This window comes from Dermochelys coriacea, chromosome 26 (assembly GCF_009764565.3).
Source record: "Dermochelys coriacea isolate rDerCor1 chromosome 26, rDerCor1.pri.v4, whole genome shotgun sequence".
In the NCBI taxonomy this organism is placed as follows: domain Eukaryota; kingdom Metazoa; phylum Chordata; order Testudines; family Dermochelyidae; genus Dermochelys; species Dermochelys coriacea.
In genome coordinates this window covers 5,889,501-5,910,640 of record NC_050093.1, presented here as the reverse complement: position 1 = coordinate 5,910,640, position 21,140 = coordinate 5,889,501, and the positions used below count along the sequence as shown (strand labels likewise).

Below are 21,140 nucleotides of genomic sequence, written 5' to 3'. Positions count from 1 at the left end.
TCTCTGACCATGGGCAAAATGCTTCACCGACTCTGCCTCTGTTTCCCCATCAGTAATGTTTGTGAGGTGCGTGGAGATCCTCGTGGAGCAGACACTAGAGCAAGGTGAAACGGGCAAGGAAGGCACTGTCCTGGCTTGCACTAAGCTAGAGAAAATAATTCCCAGTGAAAGAAAACAAGAGCAGGAACCATTTATAGTAGCATACTGGGGCAGCAAAATGTAGAGTGGAAGCAGAGAGTAGATATGGAAGAGCTAACTATACCTTAACTGGCTGGCTAAGCACCCTTACTGCTGTGGGCTGCACGGCAGATCAGGTGATAGCTATCATATTGGAAGCTACATCAAATTCCAGTTGGCCAAAACAGATGACTGCAGTGTTGAGACTTCATCTACGCTTAGTGGGAGCTGGTGCATCCCTATCCTGCCATTAAAGGGACTGCCTCTATGGGTGTACTCCTCTGGCTGAGTCGGGGAGGATAGGACTTGTCCTCTATGCTCATTCAGTCCTTAGCTATCCTCTAGCCCCAGCTGCAGCACTTCCATTGGAGATCGATTCCTGCACTTGGAGGTACTTGGCTAAAGCTCCTAGGACAGGGCACTGGTCCTTCAGCAATAGGTTGTTTCCACCCTCAGTTCTGTGCTGCCAGGAAGAAAGCCAGGGGTAGGAGAGAGAAAGACTTCCCTCCGCGGGCGTGGAAATATTTCACACCCCCTCTAGAGTTGGCCACCAGTTATGGCCAGCCAGGGGTCACAGCAGCATGCATGCTGCTTGTGCAAGGGGCCAAGACCTTTTTGCAGCATGCTTCTTCAGATGGGGTCAACATTTCCCCATTGCTAATAAATCATCCGCCAGCAGCATACAGGCCTGCAGAAGGCAGGGAAGAAAGGGCAATGTCAAACTCTTCCCTCCCTTTCCCCTACTTGCAACCCTCTGCTGGGAGAAGCTTCCTCAGCCTCTGGGGAGAGCGATAGACTCAGGGTTGCTTCCTGCTACCTCCCTTCCATGGTGCGATTGCCCAAGAAAGTCACTCCAGCCGCTAATGCTAGAGGGCACATTCACTGTTAGCTACAAATCAGAGACAGACTGAATGCTTCAGCTGCTGTCTGAAGAGCCCAGTCCCTGCTGTCTTCTCAGTTAGTTTAGCTATTTCACTCAACCTTTGCCATGTAGACGGCTGCTAACACCCAGGGAAACCAGTTTGTAAGAACTGTAGACGTGTAATAGATGAAAATAAGCTCGATGCAGCTCTAAAGCTCGTCTCTCTCACCAACAGAAGTTGGTCCAATAAAATATATTATCTCACTCAGCTTGTCTGTGTAATAAATGAGGCATTTGCTCACAGCCCCCTTTAACCTCTATTTTCATTTGTAAATTCTTGAGTATTGCTCCTTCTCTTCTTGCAGAAAACAGTTCCATGCCCTGCCCTTCCCCTGGCTGCGGCACTGCTCCAAAACCCGGTAGCCAAGGGAGCATTGGATGTGAGGGAATAGGGTTGTCACCCTAGACCAGCATCTCCGAACAGATGAAACTGACACAGGTGGGACAGAACAGTAGCAAACTGATGAGGGCGTAGGTCAGCGGCGATCCAGGAAGCCCTGCATGCTAATTGCAATAGAACATTTTTCCATGGGGTGGAAAGGTTGGTGATCTCTGGGGTGGTACTTCCTTACAGAGTAAGTCCAGAATGTAAAAGCTGCTATAGAAGCACTGGCTCTGGAGGAGTTTCCCACACAGGAGCTAGAGCAGGTAATAGCATGAGTGCACTGGTGGATTAGGACCTGACAACTACACCAGTACATGTTCTCTCAAGTAGGGCAGAAGGGAAAATGAATGTTAAGGAAAGTCCTGAATACACAGCAAAGAATGAATCAACTTACTAGACAGACATCAGTTAGGATGCACTGTGACATCACAGGGAGAAATGATCTCATTGTCGTCATAGCACTGGCTTGTTTCCCGGGTTGAGATCAGAAGCCATGGAGGGCAGCTAAGCCTTCACACCCAGGGTCCAGCTGCTTGGGGTGTCGGTGGAGGTTGCTCAGTGCAGATGAGAAAAAACACTGCAGGATCTTAGCATCTGGAAATCTGGCTTTGAAGCATCCTTGTTTGGTGAGCACCAGGGATTTACACTGTGCTTGGGAGGAAGCGCATGATGTCACAGTAGTGAAAGCCTCTCTCTCCTCTTGGCCTGAAATAAGCCATTCATTCATGAAAAGAGACTGTATGGACTGAATGTGTGCCTTGCCCTTCTGAGACCAAGCTGGAGGTTAGAACAAGGGACCTCCTTACCAGCAGAGACATTAAGAGGAACCTTCCTCTCCACCTTTCCGTGTCAGCAAGGTGGGCATAGCTGCACACATTGCTCCACAGATCATAGAATGTCGGGCTGGCAGGAGTACATCAGCAGCTTGATGAGAGATGGGCTGTGCTGCGATGCAGCAGTGATCTCCGTGGCTCACCAGCAGCTCCTGGCTGCCCATCCAGGTGGGGTTCTGGCAAACATGACTCAACTGGAGATCCAAGTGCTCCTGGGTAGGAATAGAGACACCCTTCTCACCAAGGGAGCCACGCTGGGTGGGCTCAGGTGTCTGGTGATCCGGGACAATCTCTACACAGACACCCACAATTACACCATGGACCTCCGGACCAAACAGCAAGAGAACAGTGACACCTGCACCTACGCCATTACTGTTGCCCTGGCCAACCCAGTGTGCCTCATCCTAGTGGGCCAAAAGGGGATCCAGGGAGGAACACTGAACCTGAAGGCTTTCAAGATGGTGCGTTACATTAAGAACTCAACGCACCAATAAAGACAAATCCTGAGCGACCTCCTTCCCCTGGCCATGACTTCCTCTTTACTCCTATATCTGCAGGACAGCAGCACCTCCAGTTACTCTGCACATCCCACTCAGGTACAGAGCAGCCCTTAGAGCACCCAGTTCATTAACTTCATTCCTTCTGGGCACCAAGGCTAGATGTGGTAGCATCCTATGGTAGTTAAGTACCAATGGAATGATTTGATCTATGGGGCAGCTCTACAGGTGCATTTTGCCAAACCTACCTGCTATGCAAGGCAGCAGCCAATTGGCTAATAGAAAGGGGAGGGAGCACATACAGCACACTAAGGAACTCCCGAGAGCCTGGATCACCCTCCAGCAACAGGACTTGCTTGCAGCTTCGGCTGTCAGAAAGGCACATTCCTCCAGTATCCTTGTTGTAGGGGACAATGCAATAGCTAGTGGGCCTAGGCCCTAGATTCTGACGTTTTGCCACGTAAGAGATACGAGCTGCAACAGTACGACTTTCAACACAGACAATACCCAAATTCTGAGAATTAAAAGCCTTTCTACAGAGATCCCAACCACTAGGCTTTCCTAATAATAAAGACATTCCTGGCCATTATAGTTGTGTAGAGCAATGTTTCTCAATGACCAGGCCTGGACTGGCGCCAGTCCCTGAGATCTCCCTGACAGTTTAGGAAGGCAGCAAGCCGGTCCTGGGTATCAAAAAGATTGAGAAACACTGGTGTATCATACAATATCAGTGTTGGAAGGGACCTCAGGAGGTCATCTAGTCCAACCCCCTGCTCAAAGCAGGACCAATTCCCAACTAAATCATCCCAGCTAGGGCTTTGTCAAGCCTGACCTTAAAAACCTCTAAGGAAGGAGATTCCACCACCTCCCTAGGTAACCCATTCCAGTGCTTCACCACCCTCCTAGTGAAAAAGTTTTTCCTAATATCCAACCTAAACCTCCCGCACTGCAACCTGAGACCATTACTCCTTGTTCCGTCATCTGGTACCACTGAGAACAGTCTAGATCCATCCTCTTTAGAACCCCCCTTCAGGGAGCTGAAAGCAGCTATCAAATACCCCCTCATTCTTCTCTTCTGCAGACGAAATAATCCCAGTTCCCTTAGCCTCTCCTCATAAGTCTTAAGTGTAGCACATCAATGCCATGGATGTGCTGGGGACTTGCATCGGAAGACAGCCAAACTGTCAGAAGCAAGTTGGGCTTACAAAGATGGGCACTTTCTCCCTTATTTTACCCTCATTTGAGTCAAGGGAACATTAAGCCATAGAGCCCAACTCAGAGGTTGACCATTACACTGTCATTCACCCCAGCAGAAACATGTCCAATGGTCTTAGCAATTGCAGCCGGACAGACCTCTAATACCCTCACAGCATGCAGACTTAATTTTCAGGCCAATAAAGCGGATTATCTGGATGAGTGAGACTTTGCTACTGCCTTCTGATTTGCAGAGAGTGGGATGTTTTATGTTCCCATCAGATTTCACACATTTCTATCAAAACTGCGGTGGCACCAGGAGCCAGGGCTTTGGAGCGGAGCCCGGAGCTGGAGCGCGGAGCAGTGGAGCTGCAGGTTTTTGCCTGGAGCCTGAGTACAGCTCAAAGCCCTGCCAGGAGCGGCTGTTTGTTTTAACCAGATAGTGAATACTATATTTAATGACAGGTTTCAGAGTAGCAGCCGTGTTAGTCTGTATTCACAAAAAGAAAAGGAGTACTTGTGGCACCTTAGAGACTAACAAATTTATTTGAGCATAAGCTTTCGTGAGCTACAGCTCACTTCATCGGATGTGATGAAGTGAGCTGTAGTTCATGAAAGCTTATGCTCAACTGTATTTAATGACTCTCCTTGCCTCCTACAGTAGTATCGGTATATAATGCATGTTAAACAAGAGTTATGGACTGAGCAGACTAGGATACCAAGCCCATCTCAACCAACAGGTATGGTGGAGGAGAAAAGATGAACCCCACAGAAAGCACCCAGATTCTATTGATCTGGCTTGTGATAGTACATCCAACCTGTCAGATAGAGGGCTGGGCAAACAGGGCATAGAAGATACTTCTGAGGAAAGATATTGCAACATTGCAGGGAGCTAGAGGGCAGATGGATGGAAAAAGGGGGCTTCTCGGATGACAAGATTTAGAAAACTGTGCAGCAAGGAAGAACAGATTCCCAAATGCTGGGTGGAGGAGATAGCGAGTTTCAGGGAGAGGAGAGCACACAAGATACTAAGTACAGAGAGGACCCAGGATAGCCTGCTAGGAATAATCTGTAGCCCACACACCTATACCACATGTGCACAGGGATGCAGTTTTATTCCACTTTGATTTCCACATGCAACCCATGCAATGCTCCCCGTAGAATCCAGCAGCCTTGACACTACACTGCAGCAAGTGTTGTTCTTTCCAGTGGCTCCACCAGGCAGAGCCCACACAGACAAGCTGCTGGGTCTTCCAAGAGCCACTGCCCCAGTGGCAAACCACTTCATTGGCACAAGCGGCTGTAGGAGGTAGAAAGCTATTTTTAGCGGCTCACATAAACCGGAGGAGGAGTTTGGGGTGTCTGAAGACTCAGCAGAAGAGGTGGAATTAGGTGGTTTCTGTGGAGTACTCCAGAACCTAAGCGGTCATTAAACCCAGGTGGTGTTGGCCATCCTGTTTCTCTACAGCCTCAATAATAAAATGAATGCACTGGAAACTTGTTTTGTCAGCAGCCAGGTGGGGGAGCTTGAAGGGTGCTGAATGCATTTTGGACCAAGGCCACATTTTAATATTAAACTCCCAAACGCAAGACTGGCAGCTGGTAAAGTTACTGGCACATTCTTCCATGGCTTCCAAGTGGTGCAGGCTGGAAAATTTGAACACACGCTTCGTACGTGGACAGCACTTTAGGAGTTCAAAGTGCTATCTGGACATAGGCAAACAGGACCCTCACCTTCACAGATGGGGGAGATTCACCCACAAAGCCATATCACACATTTACTGGGCACAGGGCCTAGCCTTTTAAAGGAATACTTACGCAAGGATGAGAGGCAGCGTCTCTCTCTGGGCAATCACTTGGTGACGTGAAAGCAAGCCCCTGAATGACTACACACCCCTCCTAAATTTCTACACTGCAAATAAAAACCTGTGCCAGCCTGTGCCTGCTGACTCAGGCTGCAGGGCTGTTTAAGTGCAGTGTAGACTTGCGGGCTTGAACTGGAGCCTGGGCTCTGGGACCCTGAGAATGGGAGGGTTCCAGAGCCCAGGCTCCAGCCCAAGCCTGCAAGTTTACACTGCAATTAAACAGCCCTTTAGACAGAGCCTGAGTCAGCCAGCATGGGCCAGCCGTGGGTGTCTAACTGCAGTGCGAACACCCTATAGACACACACAGGCTGTACAGCAATGGAGTCAGAATTTCAGTCTGGGTATTGACAGGCAGATCAGAGAGCCCATAGGAACAGCTCACTTTGTATCTCTGGCCAAAAGAGAAACCACTGGTGAAAGTTTAACAGTCTCTAGGATGGGGGCCCGGGCTTGGCTTCCGGGCTCTTCCCAGCAGGGCTTGGGAGGGTGGCAGAAGCATCTCACTCAACCACAGGGAGCAGAGGGAAGCAGCTTGAGTTGCTTTGTCGTGCCTCCTGGACCAGTCCTCCTTCAGCCCAATGGTGGTGGCTGGATGAAGGGACTCTGGCAATGCAAGGCAGGTGGACGTGGTAGGAGGCTGCAGGCATGTATACAGTCAGGAGTGGGGAAGGAAATCTCCTTCACTGGTACCAAAAGGCTATGGCACACCTCACCTGTGCTTGAAACCCGAACCCCAGTTGTCTCAAGTCCAGAGCTAGGTCCACAGGCAGAGGCTGGAGTCACCGTAGCTTTTCTATATACACAGGGTGGGAACATATGTATACTTGTGTCAGTGGGGACAGGAGTGCATTTGTCCCCTGTAATTCTTGTTTATAGCTACAGCTGGAGGGGAGGAGCCCTCCCAACTCCCCTCGCTCTGACCATAGCCAGTAAAGAAAATGGATGGGAGGCTTCTAAGAGCAAGATGCCCGTGGGCAGCGTAGTGGTACAGACGGCATTGCACGGCCCCAGTGGGAAACCCTTCTTTGACATGCACCTGCTTCCTGTAGCCAGAACAGAACCTGAACTGGGATGGACATCCCAGGCCGACGAGAGGAGCAGCCCACCTCTGGGCTGAACCTCCGCAAAGGAGAGGAGAATCCCACGGAGAACTCCGCCCCTTCTTTCCTTTCTCTTATCGATGCCTGTGCTCCAGCAGGGACTCAAAGTCTGGGGAACACACCAGCTTGTGCTTCACATGTCCCAAGATGATCATCTCTCCAGTCCTGCCATCTCCAGTGCCCACAGATACCAGTTCCTTTCAACAATACAGGAGAAACCATTAAAAACAGCCAGATTCATACTCTGCCCATGAGTATAAAGAAAATGCATCTCCCTGGCTTGGGGAAACTATGTTCATGACCACTCGAGACAGCCATGCAGTAGCTTAACTCCCTGGCCCTGATTCATTGCATGAGTGAGTTACACTCCCGTCAAGCACCGATTTCTAATGCTCTGTTGTTTGCATCTGAACTCTGAAGGGGAAGCATTTCCTTCCTAGCAGGAAGAGCTGAGCCCAGAAACTCATCTTCTGGCTGCCTGGGCACCAGGATCCCCCCTGCGCTGGTTACAGAAAAAGCCAGTAGATGACTAGGGTAGGCCAAATCCTTGCTAAACTATAGGCTCCTCCAGTCCACCTCCTCCCAAAGCAAGTGAGCTGGGGTTCTCGCTCTCATCCACTGTATCTGAGATAACCTCCCCACTTCCAATGCTGGGGTGTGGATGCTATAAGTCTTCATATCATGGGGCCTCTTCTTGACCCCAAATAAGATAGCAGCAGCTCTTCTCAGTCCTCAAAGGGCACATCAAGTGGATGGCTCAGGGGAGTGAGATTTGGATACAGAACCTTACACCTCCGGGGCGCAGGTTCAAGTCAGGCCCAAGTGGAGAGTAGATTAAAGTCACTGCTATCTGAGGGCTGCTGGATGGGCCCCGCATGAAATGAGTTTTGGAGCCTCAGCCCAATTCCTAGCAGTTAGGAGTCGATAAGATGGTGTTTATATACCACGGAGATAGACATCATGAAAAACAAAATCCAGTACAACAACTAGCTCTCACTACCATCTCAGTCGAGAGGCCAAGGTCTGAACAGACCCTGGAGAGAGAACACTCCTCTCAAGCATAGAAGGGGTCCCTCAAGGCCAAGCCATGACTCAAACACACAGGCACGGGGCAGCAAGCAAGCGTTTGGGGGTGGAGGAAGCACTCCCAAGGCTGCCAGCATGTCACCTTTCACCAGCACTAAATTCACCATAGATGCAAAGACGAGCCATTTCCCATGCATGCTGGCCGCTGAGTGAGCTGTACCTGCAAAAAGGAGCAGGGGGTCCCCATGGTCACGTCCAGAGTCACTTTGCCCAGAACCAGCTGCACCTTTCCCGATTTGCGGATCAGCAGCTTCCCCACCTGCCCTTCTGGCAGGTCCCCCAGGGTGCAGATGTTCTCAGCCTGCTTGGCCTCCTGTGGGGAAACACATTCGGGGTTAGAGGGATGCAGCTCCTTTGCCCAGTGCTCTTCTCCAGTCAAGAGTTGGGATGCTCATGCCTTCCCTGGAAGGAGTCTCTCCAAAGAGGAAAAAGAAAAGGAGTACTTGTGGCACCTTAGAGACTAACAAATTTATTAGAGCATAAGCTTTCGTGAGCTACAGCTCACTTCATCGGATGCATCCGATGAAGTGAGCTGTAGCTCACGAAAGCTTATGCTCTAATAAATTTGTTAGTCTCTAAGGTGCCACAAGTACTCCTTTTCTTTTTGCGAATACAGACTAACACAGCTGCTACTCTGAAATCTCCAAAGAGGAGTAAGAGACCCTGTAAGATATGCCTCCACCCCCATGCAATGAGGCTCAGGTGTGCTGTATCATTGAAGAGTCATTAATTGCCTCTTTCAGAATTTAATGGAAGTTCGATCAGTGTCGAAACAAAGCAGCCTCCATCAAAACCAGAGCCTTCCTTATGTGCTGAGGTTGTGAGCATATCTGCCACCTGGCTCAAGCTGGTTGGATGTCAAAGGCCAACAGGTTTGGGAAACTTGCATAAGGGAAGTGGGACTTGCCACGAGCCAAGACGCAGACTGAAATACTTACAGAAACTGCACTGATGAAATCCTAGGTGCTTTCCGGGAGTGTGTGAAGGACCCAGTGAAAGGATTGGGGAGCATTGTTAAAGTTGCCTGTGTGCCCTCCCCTACTCCAGGTCTCTCATCACTGGATACAGCAAACTCCCCAGAAATGCCAGCACAGATGCTGTCCCTCGTTGCATTGCTCCTTCCACTGCACACGCACAGTGCCCCGGAGGGAGCCTCTGTCTGACAGGGCTCAGCTCTTAGCTCGGTTTTACCTACGAGTTCTGCTGATGGGCCTCCCGAGTCCACATGCTTCCCTAGCGCCTAGCTACAATATATGCACACAGCTCCCCTCTAACAGGGGTGATGCGCAGCAAGACAACCCCCCTGCTACAGTGTCCATCTCATTCCCATACCAGGGAGGGTTCAGTGAGGGCCCCGCTTGACCTTGTACCTGGTTCTTCTCCTGCTTCACCATCACCATCTGCCCCTCCTCATTCTGCACCTCTGTTTTGATGGGCTTGGTGTCCTGCGTGGGCGGCTGCCCAGGTAGCGTGTCCGGCAGCTGCAGGAAGACCAGCTCCTCTTCCTTGGTCAGGCTCAGACTCTGCAGCAGCTCTGCCACGGAGATGTCTTGGGGGTAGCTGGGAGGTGCCTTTGCCTGAGATGGCTTGGCAACCACCAGTGGCTCCTCAGAGTCCTCCTCATCGCGGGGCTCCTCTTTTACTAAGAGCAGAGACAAAACAGCAGAGCTCACTGGGGTGCAGACAAGGTCACAGGCTACCTGTGCAGGGTTATCCCCCACTCCACCATGAACGCCCTGTTACACAACAGGCACCTTCCCATGCTTTGGGAGTGTCCGCTTCACACCTCCGGGGGGCGGAAGGGGGGAAAACAGGGGAGAAGAGGCTCTAGCCACCTCCAGCAAATCTTGCTCCCTTGCAGCAGACTAGCCAGGGGCACAGGAAGAACACTGACTTCTGGTGCATTTATTTCACCTGTCAAGATGTTAAGCACCTTCAACTCCTATTGGGAGTCGGTGGGAACCGAAAAAAGAAAAGGAGTACTTGTGGCACCTTAGAGACTAACAAATTTATTAGAGCATAAGCTTTCGTGAGCTACAGCTCACTTCATCGGATGCATTTGGTGGAAAAAACAGAGGAGAGATTTATATACACACACAGAGAACATGAAACAATAGGTTTATCATACACACTGTAAGGAGAGTGATCACTTAAAGTAAGCCATCACCAGCAGCAGGGGGGGGAAGGAGGAAAACCTTTCATGGTGACAAGCAAGGTAGGCTAATTCCAGCAGTTAACAAGAATATCAGAGGAACAGTGGGGGGTGGAGTGGGGGGGAGAAATAGTTTTACTTTGTGTAATGACTCATCCATTCCCAGTCTCTATTCAAGCCTAAGTTAATTGTATCCAGTTTGCAAATTAATTCCAATTCAGCAGTCTCTCCTTGGAATCTGTTTTTGAAGCTTTTTTGTTGAAGAATAGCCACTCTCAGGTCTGTGATCGAGTGACCAGAGAGATTGAAGTGTTCTCCGACTGGTTTTTGAATGTTATAATTCTTGACGTCTGATTTGTGTCCATTCGTTCTTTTACGTAGAGACTGTCCAGTTTGGCCAATGTACATGGCAGAGGGGCATTGCTGGCACATGATGGCATATATCACATTGGTAGATGCGCAGGTGAACGAGCCTCTGATAGTGTGGCTGATGTGATTAGGCCCTATGATGGTATCCCCTGAATAGATATGTGGACAGAGTTGGCAACGGGCTTTGTTGCAAGGATAGGTTCCTGGGTTAGTGGTTCTGTTGTGTGGTGTGTGGTTGCTGGTGAGTATTTGCTTCAGATTGGGGGGCTGTCTGTAAGCAAGGACTGGCCTGTCTCCCAAGATCTGTGAGAGTGATGGGTCGTCCTTCAGGATAGGTTGTAGATCCTTGATGATGCGTTGGAGAGGTTTTAGTTGGGTTGGGTTTAGTTTAGATTGACAGAGCCAGAAAAGTACCCAGAAGTCACCTACTACAGGACAGGCCCAACAAAGAAAATAACAGAACGCCACTAGCCATCACTTTCAGCCCCCAACTAAAACCTCTCCAACGCATCATCAAGGATCTACAACCTATCCTGAAGGACGACCCATCACTCTCACAGATCTTGGGAGACAGGCCAGTCCTTGCTTACAGACAGCCCCCCAATCTGAAGCAAATACTCACCAGCAACCACACACCACACAACAGAACCACTAACCCAGGAACCTATCCTTGCAACAAAGCCCGTTGCCAACTCTGTCCACATATCTATTCAGGGGACACCATCATAAGGCCTAACCACATCAGCCACAGTATCAGAGGCTCGTTCACCTGCCCATCTACCAATGTGATATATGCCATCATGTGCCAGCAATGCCCCTCTGCCATGTACATTGGCCAAACTGGACAGTCTCTATGTAAAAGAACGAATGGACACAAATCAGACGTCAAGAATTATAACATTCAAAAACCAGTCGGAGAACACTTCAATCTCTCTGGTCACTCGATTACAGACCTAAGAGTGGCTATCCTTCAACAAAAAAGCTTCAAAAACAGACTCCAACGAGAGACTGCTGAATTGGAATTAATTTGCAAACTGGATACAATTAACTTAGGCTTGAATAGAGACTGGGAATGGATGAGTCATTACACAAAGTAAAACTATTTCCCCATGGTATTTCTCCCCCCACCCCACCCCCCACTGTTCCTCTGATATTCTTGTGAACTGCTGGAATTAGCCTACCTTGCTTGTGACCATGAAAGGTTTTCCTCCTTTCCCCCCCATCCCGCTGCTGGTGATGGCTTATCTTAAGTGATCACTCTCCTTACAGTGTGTATGATAAACCCATTGTTTCATGTTCTCTGTGTGTGTATATAAATCTCTCCTCTGTTTTTTCCACCAAATGCATCCGATGAAGTGAGGTATAGCTCACGAAAGCTTATGCTCTAATAAATTTGTTAGTCTCTAAGGTGCCACGGGTACTCCTTTTCTTTTTGCGAATACAGACTAACACGGCTGCTACTCTGAAACCTGTCATTATGCAAGGTGGGAACTGAGGCTCTCAGCACCATGAAGGACCTGACCCTTAGTGACTAGGATGATGGGAAAGGTCACACGTAGTTAATGTCTGGGCTACACACTGAGCCTCTTGAATAAACCCTAGGTTCTGGGTGGTTTTTCATCCCCTTCTGAAGAGCTGGAGACAAGAACCATCCTCAATCAGAGCAAACAGGCTTGAACAGCACCATACTTCTTGGGCTGCTGTGAATGGTCCAACATACTAAGAGGTCACATCCCCATGTGGTTTCCGTCCACCCCCTGCAACTTCTGTACCTTGCTTCTCTTCTGATCAGGGAACCCCTGATATGCCTCTGCTCCCCATTCGCTGGGGTGGGGAGGCTGGAAGTAGAATGACCAGACCAAATGTATGAGTCCTGCTAGGGAGGCCTTCCAGGGATACTTTTCAGTCAATAGGCAGTACCCTTAGCTGAATGCTTGGATTTTGTGAGTACACTGGCACAAATCAGCTCCATGTTCCCCTACCCCAAGCATTCAAGCTGCGAGGCTGTAGCTAGGGCTGGTGAGCTTAGCCCCTGGGGTGTATCCCCATAAGGATCCCAGCACAGAGTCTGACCATGATGGGCTTGGATCCGGTACCTTTTACTGAAGGCAAATCCACTTCCATCATCTCTTCCTTGGTGCTGGTGGCCAAAGGCTTCATATCTTCCTGGTCATCGCCCTCCTCCTTGAACAGCCAGCCTGAGTGGGCCAGGGGCAGCTGAACTGGCTTGTTCCGGATGTCATTCCTCAAGCGTGGGTCATCAAGGAACTGAAGGAGGAAAGCGGGAGAGGGAGAAGAGTCAGAAGGTAGAATATCCCTCAGTGCCAGAGAGACGAGAGCCGCCAGCAAGGACTTACCAGGGCCATCGGACACAGAGAGGACAAATACTTCATAACCCCTATGCAGATAGCCCCCCCCCCCCCATTTTACAGAAGTGGAAACTGAGGTACAGAGGAGAAGCGAGTTGCCACTGACATAGCAAGTTGACAGTAGAGCTAAGGACCGAACCCAGGAATCCTGCCTTCCAGTCCTGCACACCAACCATGCCCAGATACTGTAATCCTATGACTCCATGCCATCTGTAAGAGTGCTTGGTCTGATCTGTGTACAAGCCAACCCCACAGGAGTCAACAGGAGCTGTCCGTGACTGCTGCAGGATCAGGTAACGTGAGTATCCTCTCCTCTCGGCAGTGAAATCAGGAAAGTAACCAGTGGTGAGCCTGAAGCTGCTGCTGGGTGCAGAAACTGACTCCTGGGGAGCAGCAGGGATGCCCTCCCTCTGGGGAAACAGCCACTAGGCCCTAGGTGTCCTGCTGGAAGGGCTAGAATTGGGGACTCCTAGACTAACAAACGTCAGGGAACTGGAAGCCTTAAACTCCCTCCTCAATCTCCCCGCTCCCATGTAATGGAATAATCCTGGACTAGGCTCTTCTGTTCCAGCCGGATGGAGAATTGTAGCCCTGCGTCCCAGATGGTACTGCCCCCTTCTCCCAGCCTTGCTTACATCATCCTTTTCCAGCATACGCAGGATCTGCTTGGTCTCCTCGTCTGTCTCCCTTTTCTCTTTCTTTATGTTGATGATGTGGGAAGGTCCAAAGTCTGACATGTCCACGGTCTTATCCCAGGTGCCTATGTGAAAGAGAAGGAGAGTGCAGGAGTGAAAGTTTGGAACAGGGATAATCCCATGGCCGAGCACTGTACTTCAATCCCCCTTTTCTTGGTGTGAATTAAGTGGTTCTAGATTCAAAGCCCTGCAGCCCAGAATCCCCTTGTTCAACTCTAGAACAGAACAGCACAAGCAGTGCAAGCTTCTCCCCATCACTAACCTGCCAATGTGCCTCCACCCTGGCCTAGAGGAACTGCACCTCTGGGGAGAGAGGGCAGCTCAGGGCTAGTCTTCACTGCAACAGTTATCTCAGGTTATTACCCGAGTTATCTTAACTCGAGTGAGCGTGATCACAGTGCAAAACACCCAAGTACCGTAGAGTGAATGGATCAGCAGCTGATGCATTATCACCACTTAGGCTGCTGCACCCCCACTGCATTCGTAGCTTGAGCATTAGCAGTACTTGAGCATCAACTCACACCCTGCAACAGCGCTGCTCAGCTGCCTTTAAAGCACCATGTAACTCGAGCCAGGGGTGTGCGTGCAAACAGGAGATGGGTTGAGATAACACTTGAGTTACAGTTTGAACTCACACTGCTATGAAGACAAGGCCTCACTCTCCAGGGAAGACTCTCCAGTCTTAACTTCCCCAAGTGCATGTTGCACAAGCCACCAGGACATTTGCCCACTAGAAACCACACTGAGAACCACCACGCAATGAATTGAACAGTGGTGACTTTAATGGGCTGGATTGAAACTGGTAACCTTGTGGTGAAGAACTCTCTTACCCCAACGTGAATCACTGAGCCCTTCCAAACCCCAGATCATTTTATTTCAAACCTTTGCAAAAAAAGGCAGTACCCACGTTAACAAAAACAATCTACCCATGGCAGCACCTTTCATTCCAAAGTGCTTTAACAATTCTGGCAAAAAGATACATGCAAGCCGGACATAGGGATCATTCAAGTTGCCACTGAAATGCAGCATCTCTCCCCACCACTGGCCTTCCTTGTAAGTCATCTCCAAGGAGGAGAAGCAAAGCAGAAGGGAGACTCTGGGAAAAGAAAAGGAGGACTTGTGGCACCTTAGAGACTAACAAATTTATTTGAGCATAAGCTTTCGTGAGCTACAGCTCACTTCATCGGATGCATCCGATGAAGTGAGCTGTAGCTCACGAAAGCTTATGCTCAAATAAATCTGTTAGTCTCTAAGGTGCCACAAGTCCTCCTTTTCTTTTTGCGAATACAGACTAACACGGCTGCTACTCTGAAATCTGGGAAAAGAGGCTTCTGTGACACCCTCCTGCCCCCACAGCCATAAGTGCTGTCCATGCTTCTGCTAACAGTACCCTTCTTCTTCATCATTTCTGCTGGGCCTTGCTCGAAGATGGAGTGGGACTGAATGACCTCCGGCCTCCCCCTGCCTCGTCCATGGCCATCTCGCTGCCGATCCCGATCTCTCTCTTTCTTCTCTTTCTTGATGGAGATATCCTCTTTTGGCCTGGAGAAAAAGGTTTGATGGGGTATTGCTTATTGCAAGCCTAAAACGCTCCTGCTAAATCCTAACACACTTGAAATGATCCATCCTCACATCTTATAGTGTGGTTACATACACTAAGAAGATGCAGAATATTTTACAAGCTGTCTATAGCAATCACTGCAAAACAGCCACCGCTGGGGTGGAACGTGGAGGCTGTTTAATAGTGCAGTGCAGCCAGTACACGTTAATTTGGGTTTTAGATTATCACATCCCACTCCACTGAGACAATATAAGGTGGCCACTTACTCTTCTTTGATCTTCCTGCTAATTATGTTGGGGGTGAAAGTTTTCTACAAAACAAAAACAAAAAAATGATTAAGTCTCTTGTTCAGAAAGTGCCAAATATAAGCCACAGAAAACAAACGGAAAGCTATTTGATGACCCCCACCATCTGCTGCTGAGCTCTGTAACATGGTGCTAGATCCTGAGAGCCCTCAGCTCCCACTGATTTCAGTAGGAGCTGAAGGGAGCCAGGCCCTGGGCCCTTGATGTAAATCTTGACTTCTGGAGGTACTTTACATCAGATTCTTGTTTTATCATGGTCCAATAGTTTCTCCCCACTGGAGGTACTGTTTACAAGCCATCTTATGCACAGGCACCCGAATATCTGTCTAGGCTCTGACTATTTGAGCATTTATGGATGAAAAGATGCTTTACAAACAGAAGTGAGGAAGCCTGGGACAGAACCAGTCTGGCTGCATTACAGACTCAGACAATGCAGTGTGTTCCATACAACTCCCTACCCAGTTACTGCTACAGAAGGTGCCAGCCCCAGTTACACAAATAGCTCATGTGGCATCAGGAATGGGTTAGAGGGTAGCCTTTGAAAGAAGAGGCCACAGAGGACATGGAAACATGCAGGGATTGGCAAGGTCATCCCTAGGCTGCCAGTTCAAAAAAGAATAATGCTATTTATCTAAGGCTTGTTTTCCATCTGCTCTCCAGACATGCATTGATTAACCCTCACATCCAGCCCTATAAGGCGAGTACATCCGTATTCTCCCACTTTCCAGATGGGGAAAGGAAATAGAAAGAGTGACTTGATCAAAGCCTCAGAAGGACTTAGTGTCAGAGAAGGGAACAGAACAAGGAGTTCTGATTGCAAAGGCTCCTGATGCAACAACTATACTACATAGGAACTGCCATATCAGACCACACCAGTGCTCAATCTAGTGTGGTATCCTGTCTCCTCCTTATCAGATGCTGCATAGGAAGGTGTAAACCACCCCAAAATGGACAACTTTCTTCTTAACCCAAGCAGTTACTGTTTAGTTTACGCCCCTTCCTCCATCCGAGACAGGCAGAAAGATGCAAAAAACAAGCTGACACTGGAATTATTGTAATAAAAATCAGGTCTCTAAGCTTTTTAATGTCAGGAGGAGGCATCTTTCGTTAGACTCCAAAAAGGAGCCAAGAACAATTAGCAGCATCCCTCAAAGAAGTGTCACTGTAACAGCACTGAGCATATCTGTTGAGGGTACAAACTCTTTGGGGCAGTGACTGTGTGCTCTTGATCACTGTACAGCACCAAGTCATGGATACTACAGGCCAGATCCAGCACATAGTAAAGTCAGTGGTACTGATCCTGGTGGGTGCAGGATCAGGTTCTATAAAATGAGATCGAAGTTATTTTATAGGCCACTTATTTGGTTAAAGAAAGTCAGGAGGGCAGTCTTCTCTATATAATTGGGGACACTTGCCTTTTTTACTCCTCCAAGGGTAAGGTCTCGGGAACGGATGGACGGGAGGCGCCCGGGGGTAATGGGGGTGGCAGGTCTTCTCCCTATCAGCCCTCGTGCCCCAGTGAGTCCAGGCCGGAGACTGCCTGGGTTTCCAGCGTCGTTGCCTGAACTCCCCTCCGACATCCTTTCCAGTTGTCTGGGGAAGAGAAATATCAGAGGGAACAACACAGCTGAAATTTCCAGCAACCCAAAGAGCTGACACCTGGAAACCCGTTTCCTGAGCTGGAAGGAATGGAGGTGGTGCTACAGCCATGCCGACTCCTTTTCTGTCCAGACACAGCTCAGTCAGGAGGAGGAAGAGGATTAGGAATTTGTTGCTATCAGGAGAAGAGGGAATAAGGATAATTGCTAGGGCAAGAAATTAACAAATCACAGGGGACAAAAGAGACCTGAGATACCAGGGGCATGATTAACTGAAGGGCCTTTCGGAAGGTGGGGGGAGGGGGGCGGCAGGGCGGCCTGCAGGTAAGGAAGGTACACTGAACACAGGACGACAGCTCGAGCTGGGAGATCTTTTCTGCAAGTCATCCGCCTTTTGCTGGACTGAGGACCAGTTCCCCAAAAGGGGATCAGAAAGAACGCCCACATACCCAGCCCTCACTATTTCAGGGCTCACACCCACCTCCCATCTGGACCCTTTGCTGTACAGGGTCAGATCCCTCTCATTACATGGGGGCTTTGACCCCTTCACTTCTCCCCACACATAGGGGCTCAATTACCCAGCATCCAGGTTATAAGGGAACTCACCCTCGCCACAGGGGAAGAGTTCCCCCTTTCTTTAGGCCCCTCACTCTAGGGGCTCAACATCCCCCAGCAGGGGTCTCAGACACCTCTCCTTCAAGGCTCCCCCATCTCCAGGCACCCTCATATGGAACTCATACCCCACCACCCGTCTCCAGGCATGCAATCCTTACCGTCCCCCATCCCCCCGCAGGCTTCAACCCCATATTGCCATCTCCAGGTATGCACCACCCCCATAGGGAGCTCTGACACCACCCGACTCATTGTCAGGCTCACACACCCCATAGGAGCCTGGGAACCTACTCTCATTTCCAGGCACACGCCCTATAGCAAGCTCAATCACCTCATTCCTCCCCCCATCCAGACACTCCACCCATAGGGGGCTCAGACCCCCCCCCGTCCAAACACACACCCCTTCATAGGGGCTGAGACTCCCCCGTCCAGACACGCACCCCCCCATAGGGGGCTCAGAGCCCCCCCGTCCAGACACGCACCCCCCGATAAGGGGCTCAGGACCCCCCCGTCCAGTCAGACGCCCCCCCGTCCAAACACCCCCCCTTCATAGGGGGCTGACACCCCCCCCGTCCAGACACGCACCCCCCATAGGGGGCTCATGACCCCCCCCGTCCAGACCCCAATCCTTGTTACCTATCCCAGCCTCGACCAGCAGCAACAAAGAGGAAGAAACGTGACCCCACGATTGACCTTTCAACTCTAGCCCGCACGCATGCGCCCGCCATCTTTGTGAGGGGCAGTGGCAGGACTCCCGCCACACCGCCATGTTTGTGAGGGGCACGCACTCGTAATGGAGAAAAGAGCGTGCCGCCATCTTTGTGAGGGGCGACCTCTGGCATAGGAGGAAGGAGGCGCCATGTTTGTGAGGGGCGACCACTGCACTGGGGAAATACTTGCAGCTAATGGGCGGGGAGGGAAACTGAGGCAGAGCACGGACTTGCCAGGGGGACAAAGGACATAAGTGGGCAAATCAAGCAGAGAACCCAGGAGTCCAGACTCCCACTCACTCTCCTCCCCTACTGCGATTAAAACCTACCTATGCTAACATCACAATCACCCTGCCAACCCTCTAGATCACATTGGCACCGAAATGCCCATGTTAAGAATTGTACGATAGACTGTCTGTCACTAGTATGATTCCCCAGGATGAGAGGAGGTAAATGCTGCTAGAAGCTTACTAGTGGCATCCATGGTTTAAATACCTGATGCCCCTCGTCTCATTCTCTGCAAAGCAGTGTTGCCAATTCTTGCAATACTTACTGTTTTTCTTAAAAGCCCCAGCTCCGGGAGGAAACGGATTCCATGAGATTTCACTGATTTTTTTTTTAATTTAAAAGAAAAAAGTATGTTTCTAGCTCTCATTTTGGAAAAAAGCTTGAGAACGTGACCTGAATGCATTCCAAAGGCTCAGAAACCAAAACACAAAACATTATTTTTTTTTAAATCTCATGAATTTTAGGCCAATAATGATTCTTTCAGGGATTGGCTCTTGAGTTTTGAATGCTTGGGGGTTGGAAATACTTGCAACAGCAATTTTGCACCCACACAACTATACACTCAGACACAATTTTGCAGACATTCTTTACAGTGCTGTGATGTCCAATCACCTGGTTTCCAGGAGGCAGCCAAGCAGCTACATGTCAAAGCATGGTTCATCCAATTATTTGACCCCATAAATTGCAGGCCTGCAATTATTTGCTGGAGAAAAATCCAAAGCTTCTTTTCAAAATCAAGCCCTGGCTCTATAAAAACCAAAACAATCCTTTGCTCCTGTCAGTGGCTGCTGCCTTCTACAAAAGAGCCTCAAGTATCTCCTTGCTAGTGCTAAGTGAAAATAGAAAAATCTATAGTCGTGCTGGGCTTTAACTTAACACCTCTGCAGGAAGGGAGGTATATCAGCAACGAAAGTGGGCTCTCCAAACTTAAGGGAAAATCCTACTAGATGAAATTATTGCTATCAAATTCATTTTTCACGCATCAAGATAAATGTGTTTTTGAAACCAGCCCCTCAGAAATAAAATGTTCCTTCATTACCTCTATTGTGCCATGAAACTGCAGTAATGGAGCATGTTAACTGTTCAGGATAAGAGCGGTAAATTGAAGAGGATGCTGCTGTAGTCGGTCCTTGTGCACCTCCATATTCCTTTGTCCTGTTTCCTGCAGTATCCACCCCATCTCTGTGGCAATTGTGCTTGTACGGTCACCCCTGAATGTGCCTGTAAAACCCATTAATTGGAGGGAAGAGAGAACTCGTTTTGCCAAAATTTGATCCTATTTGAAAATCATGGGTTCTAGATTTCGAACAGGACTTCTGAGGCTCTGCTTATTAGCTCTGTCCAAACACAAATTTTGGGCTGTAACATGATTTCTTTTGTTAAATTTTGTTTTGTAAGAGGCTAGAAGCCACTCAAGAATTACTTTTAAACCAGAATCTCTATTCTCTGCATAGCACAGGCTTTCTTTTCATTAGAAATAGATGCATGGGTCCAACTCTGATTTCACTTTTCCTAGTGTAATTCGGAGTAATAAATAGAAAGATCCCATGTTGATACTAGTGTAAAGGAGATCAGAATTGGTCTCACCATTTTCAGTAAGAGTTCCCTTGAAAAATAAAGGTATACATGGGATCTGTTTAATGGAGCTATGCTGATTTGCATCAGCTGAGAATGCAGTTAGACATTTTGCAAAACTCACAAACGTTTCACAAAGCCACACTTACAAAAAATACTTTCTAGAAGTTTGACAATCTCTCATGTACCTCTAGATTCATCCTTTCCTAATTAACCTTAATTTTCATTATGCACTGTAGGTGGGGAACAGAACACAGAGAGGAAATTTCAGATTTGCTTGTCCAGAATAAGCTGATGATAGTAATGCCTAATTACAAACCTTTTAGAAGGATCACATCTGCTCTTCAGGTGAATTCTCCCCTGTGCTGCAGGCCAGTCCAAGACCAATGAACCACTTGGGCCCACTTAGTAAGAATTAATGGGTGACTTTCACTTGGTCCAGGCCTGAGCTGTTTCCTACCTCTGTGCTCCTACTCACACACGCATACACACAGAGCCAAATCACAGCGGGCATATATGGCCATTCCATATCACTAAATCTACGTGGGCTGTAAATTGGTACAACTTGCACGCTGAGGGAGCACAGGGACTAGGTCATAGCTGATCTTCACTGCACAGGGGTAACACAAGCAGAGGGATGGTGCCCAAGGTATCTAGGTGCCAAATCAATGTACACTCATAAGCAGTTGCACACTTATGCAAATACTCACACACACGGAGATTCACACAAACACTCAATGAGATGACCATTCACATGTATCCCTCACACCTGCTCTCTCCCTGCCCCCATTCTGCTTCCCTGGCAATGAGCCTAAGGCTGAGGGAAGCCCAAGGCTAGGACAGGTGA

The 21,140-nt window shown here is 49.1% G+C and overlaps 2 protein-coding genes across 2 annotated transcripts; one reads left to right on the top strand and one right to left on the bottom strand.

The window, feature by feature from the left end:
* The first annotated feature begins 2,379 nt into the window (after window positions 1-2,379).
* Window positions 2,380-2,811, top strand: LOC119848566 (profilin-2-like). Its single transcript, XM_038384534.1, has one exon. It carries the CDS (start codon window positions 2,380-2,382, stop codon window positions 2,809-2,811), a length of 432 nt encoding a protein of 143 aa, XP_038240462.1.
* Window positions 2,812-5,095: 2,284 nt separating this feature from the next.
* On the bottom strand, window positions 5,096-18,463 carry POLR3D (RNA polymerase III subunit D). The gene is made up of 9 exons (XM_038384967.1): window positions 18,357-18,463; window positions 16,926-17,103; window positions 15,472-15,515; window positions 15,035-15,186; window positions 13,585-13,709; window positions 12,677-12,848; window positions 9,430-9,701; window positions 8,220-8,372; window positions 5,096-7,170 (listed from the first exon to the last, which is right to left on the bottom strand). The coding sequence occupies exons 1-9, from the start codon at window positions 18,446-18,448 to the stop codon at window positions 7,048-7,050; spliced, it is 1,311 nt and encodes a 436-aa protein (XP_038240895.1). The 5' UTR covers window positions 18,449-18,463; the 3' UTR covers window positions 5,096-7,047.
* Window positions 18,464-21,140: the final 2,677 nt, after the last annotated feature.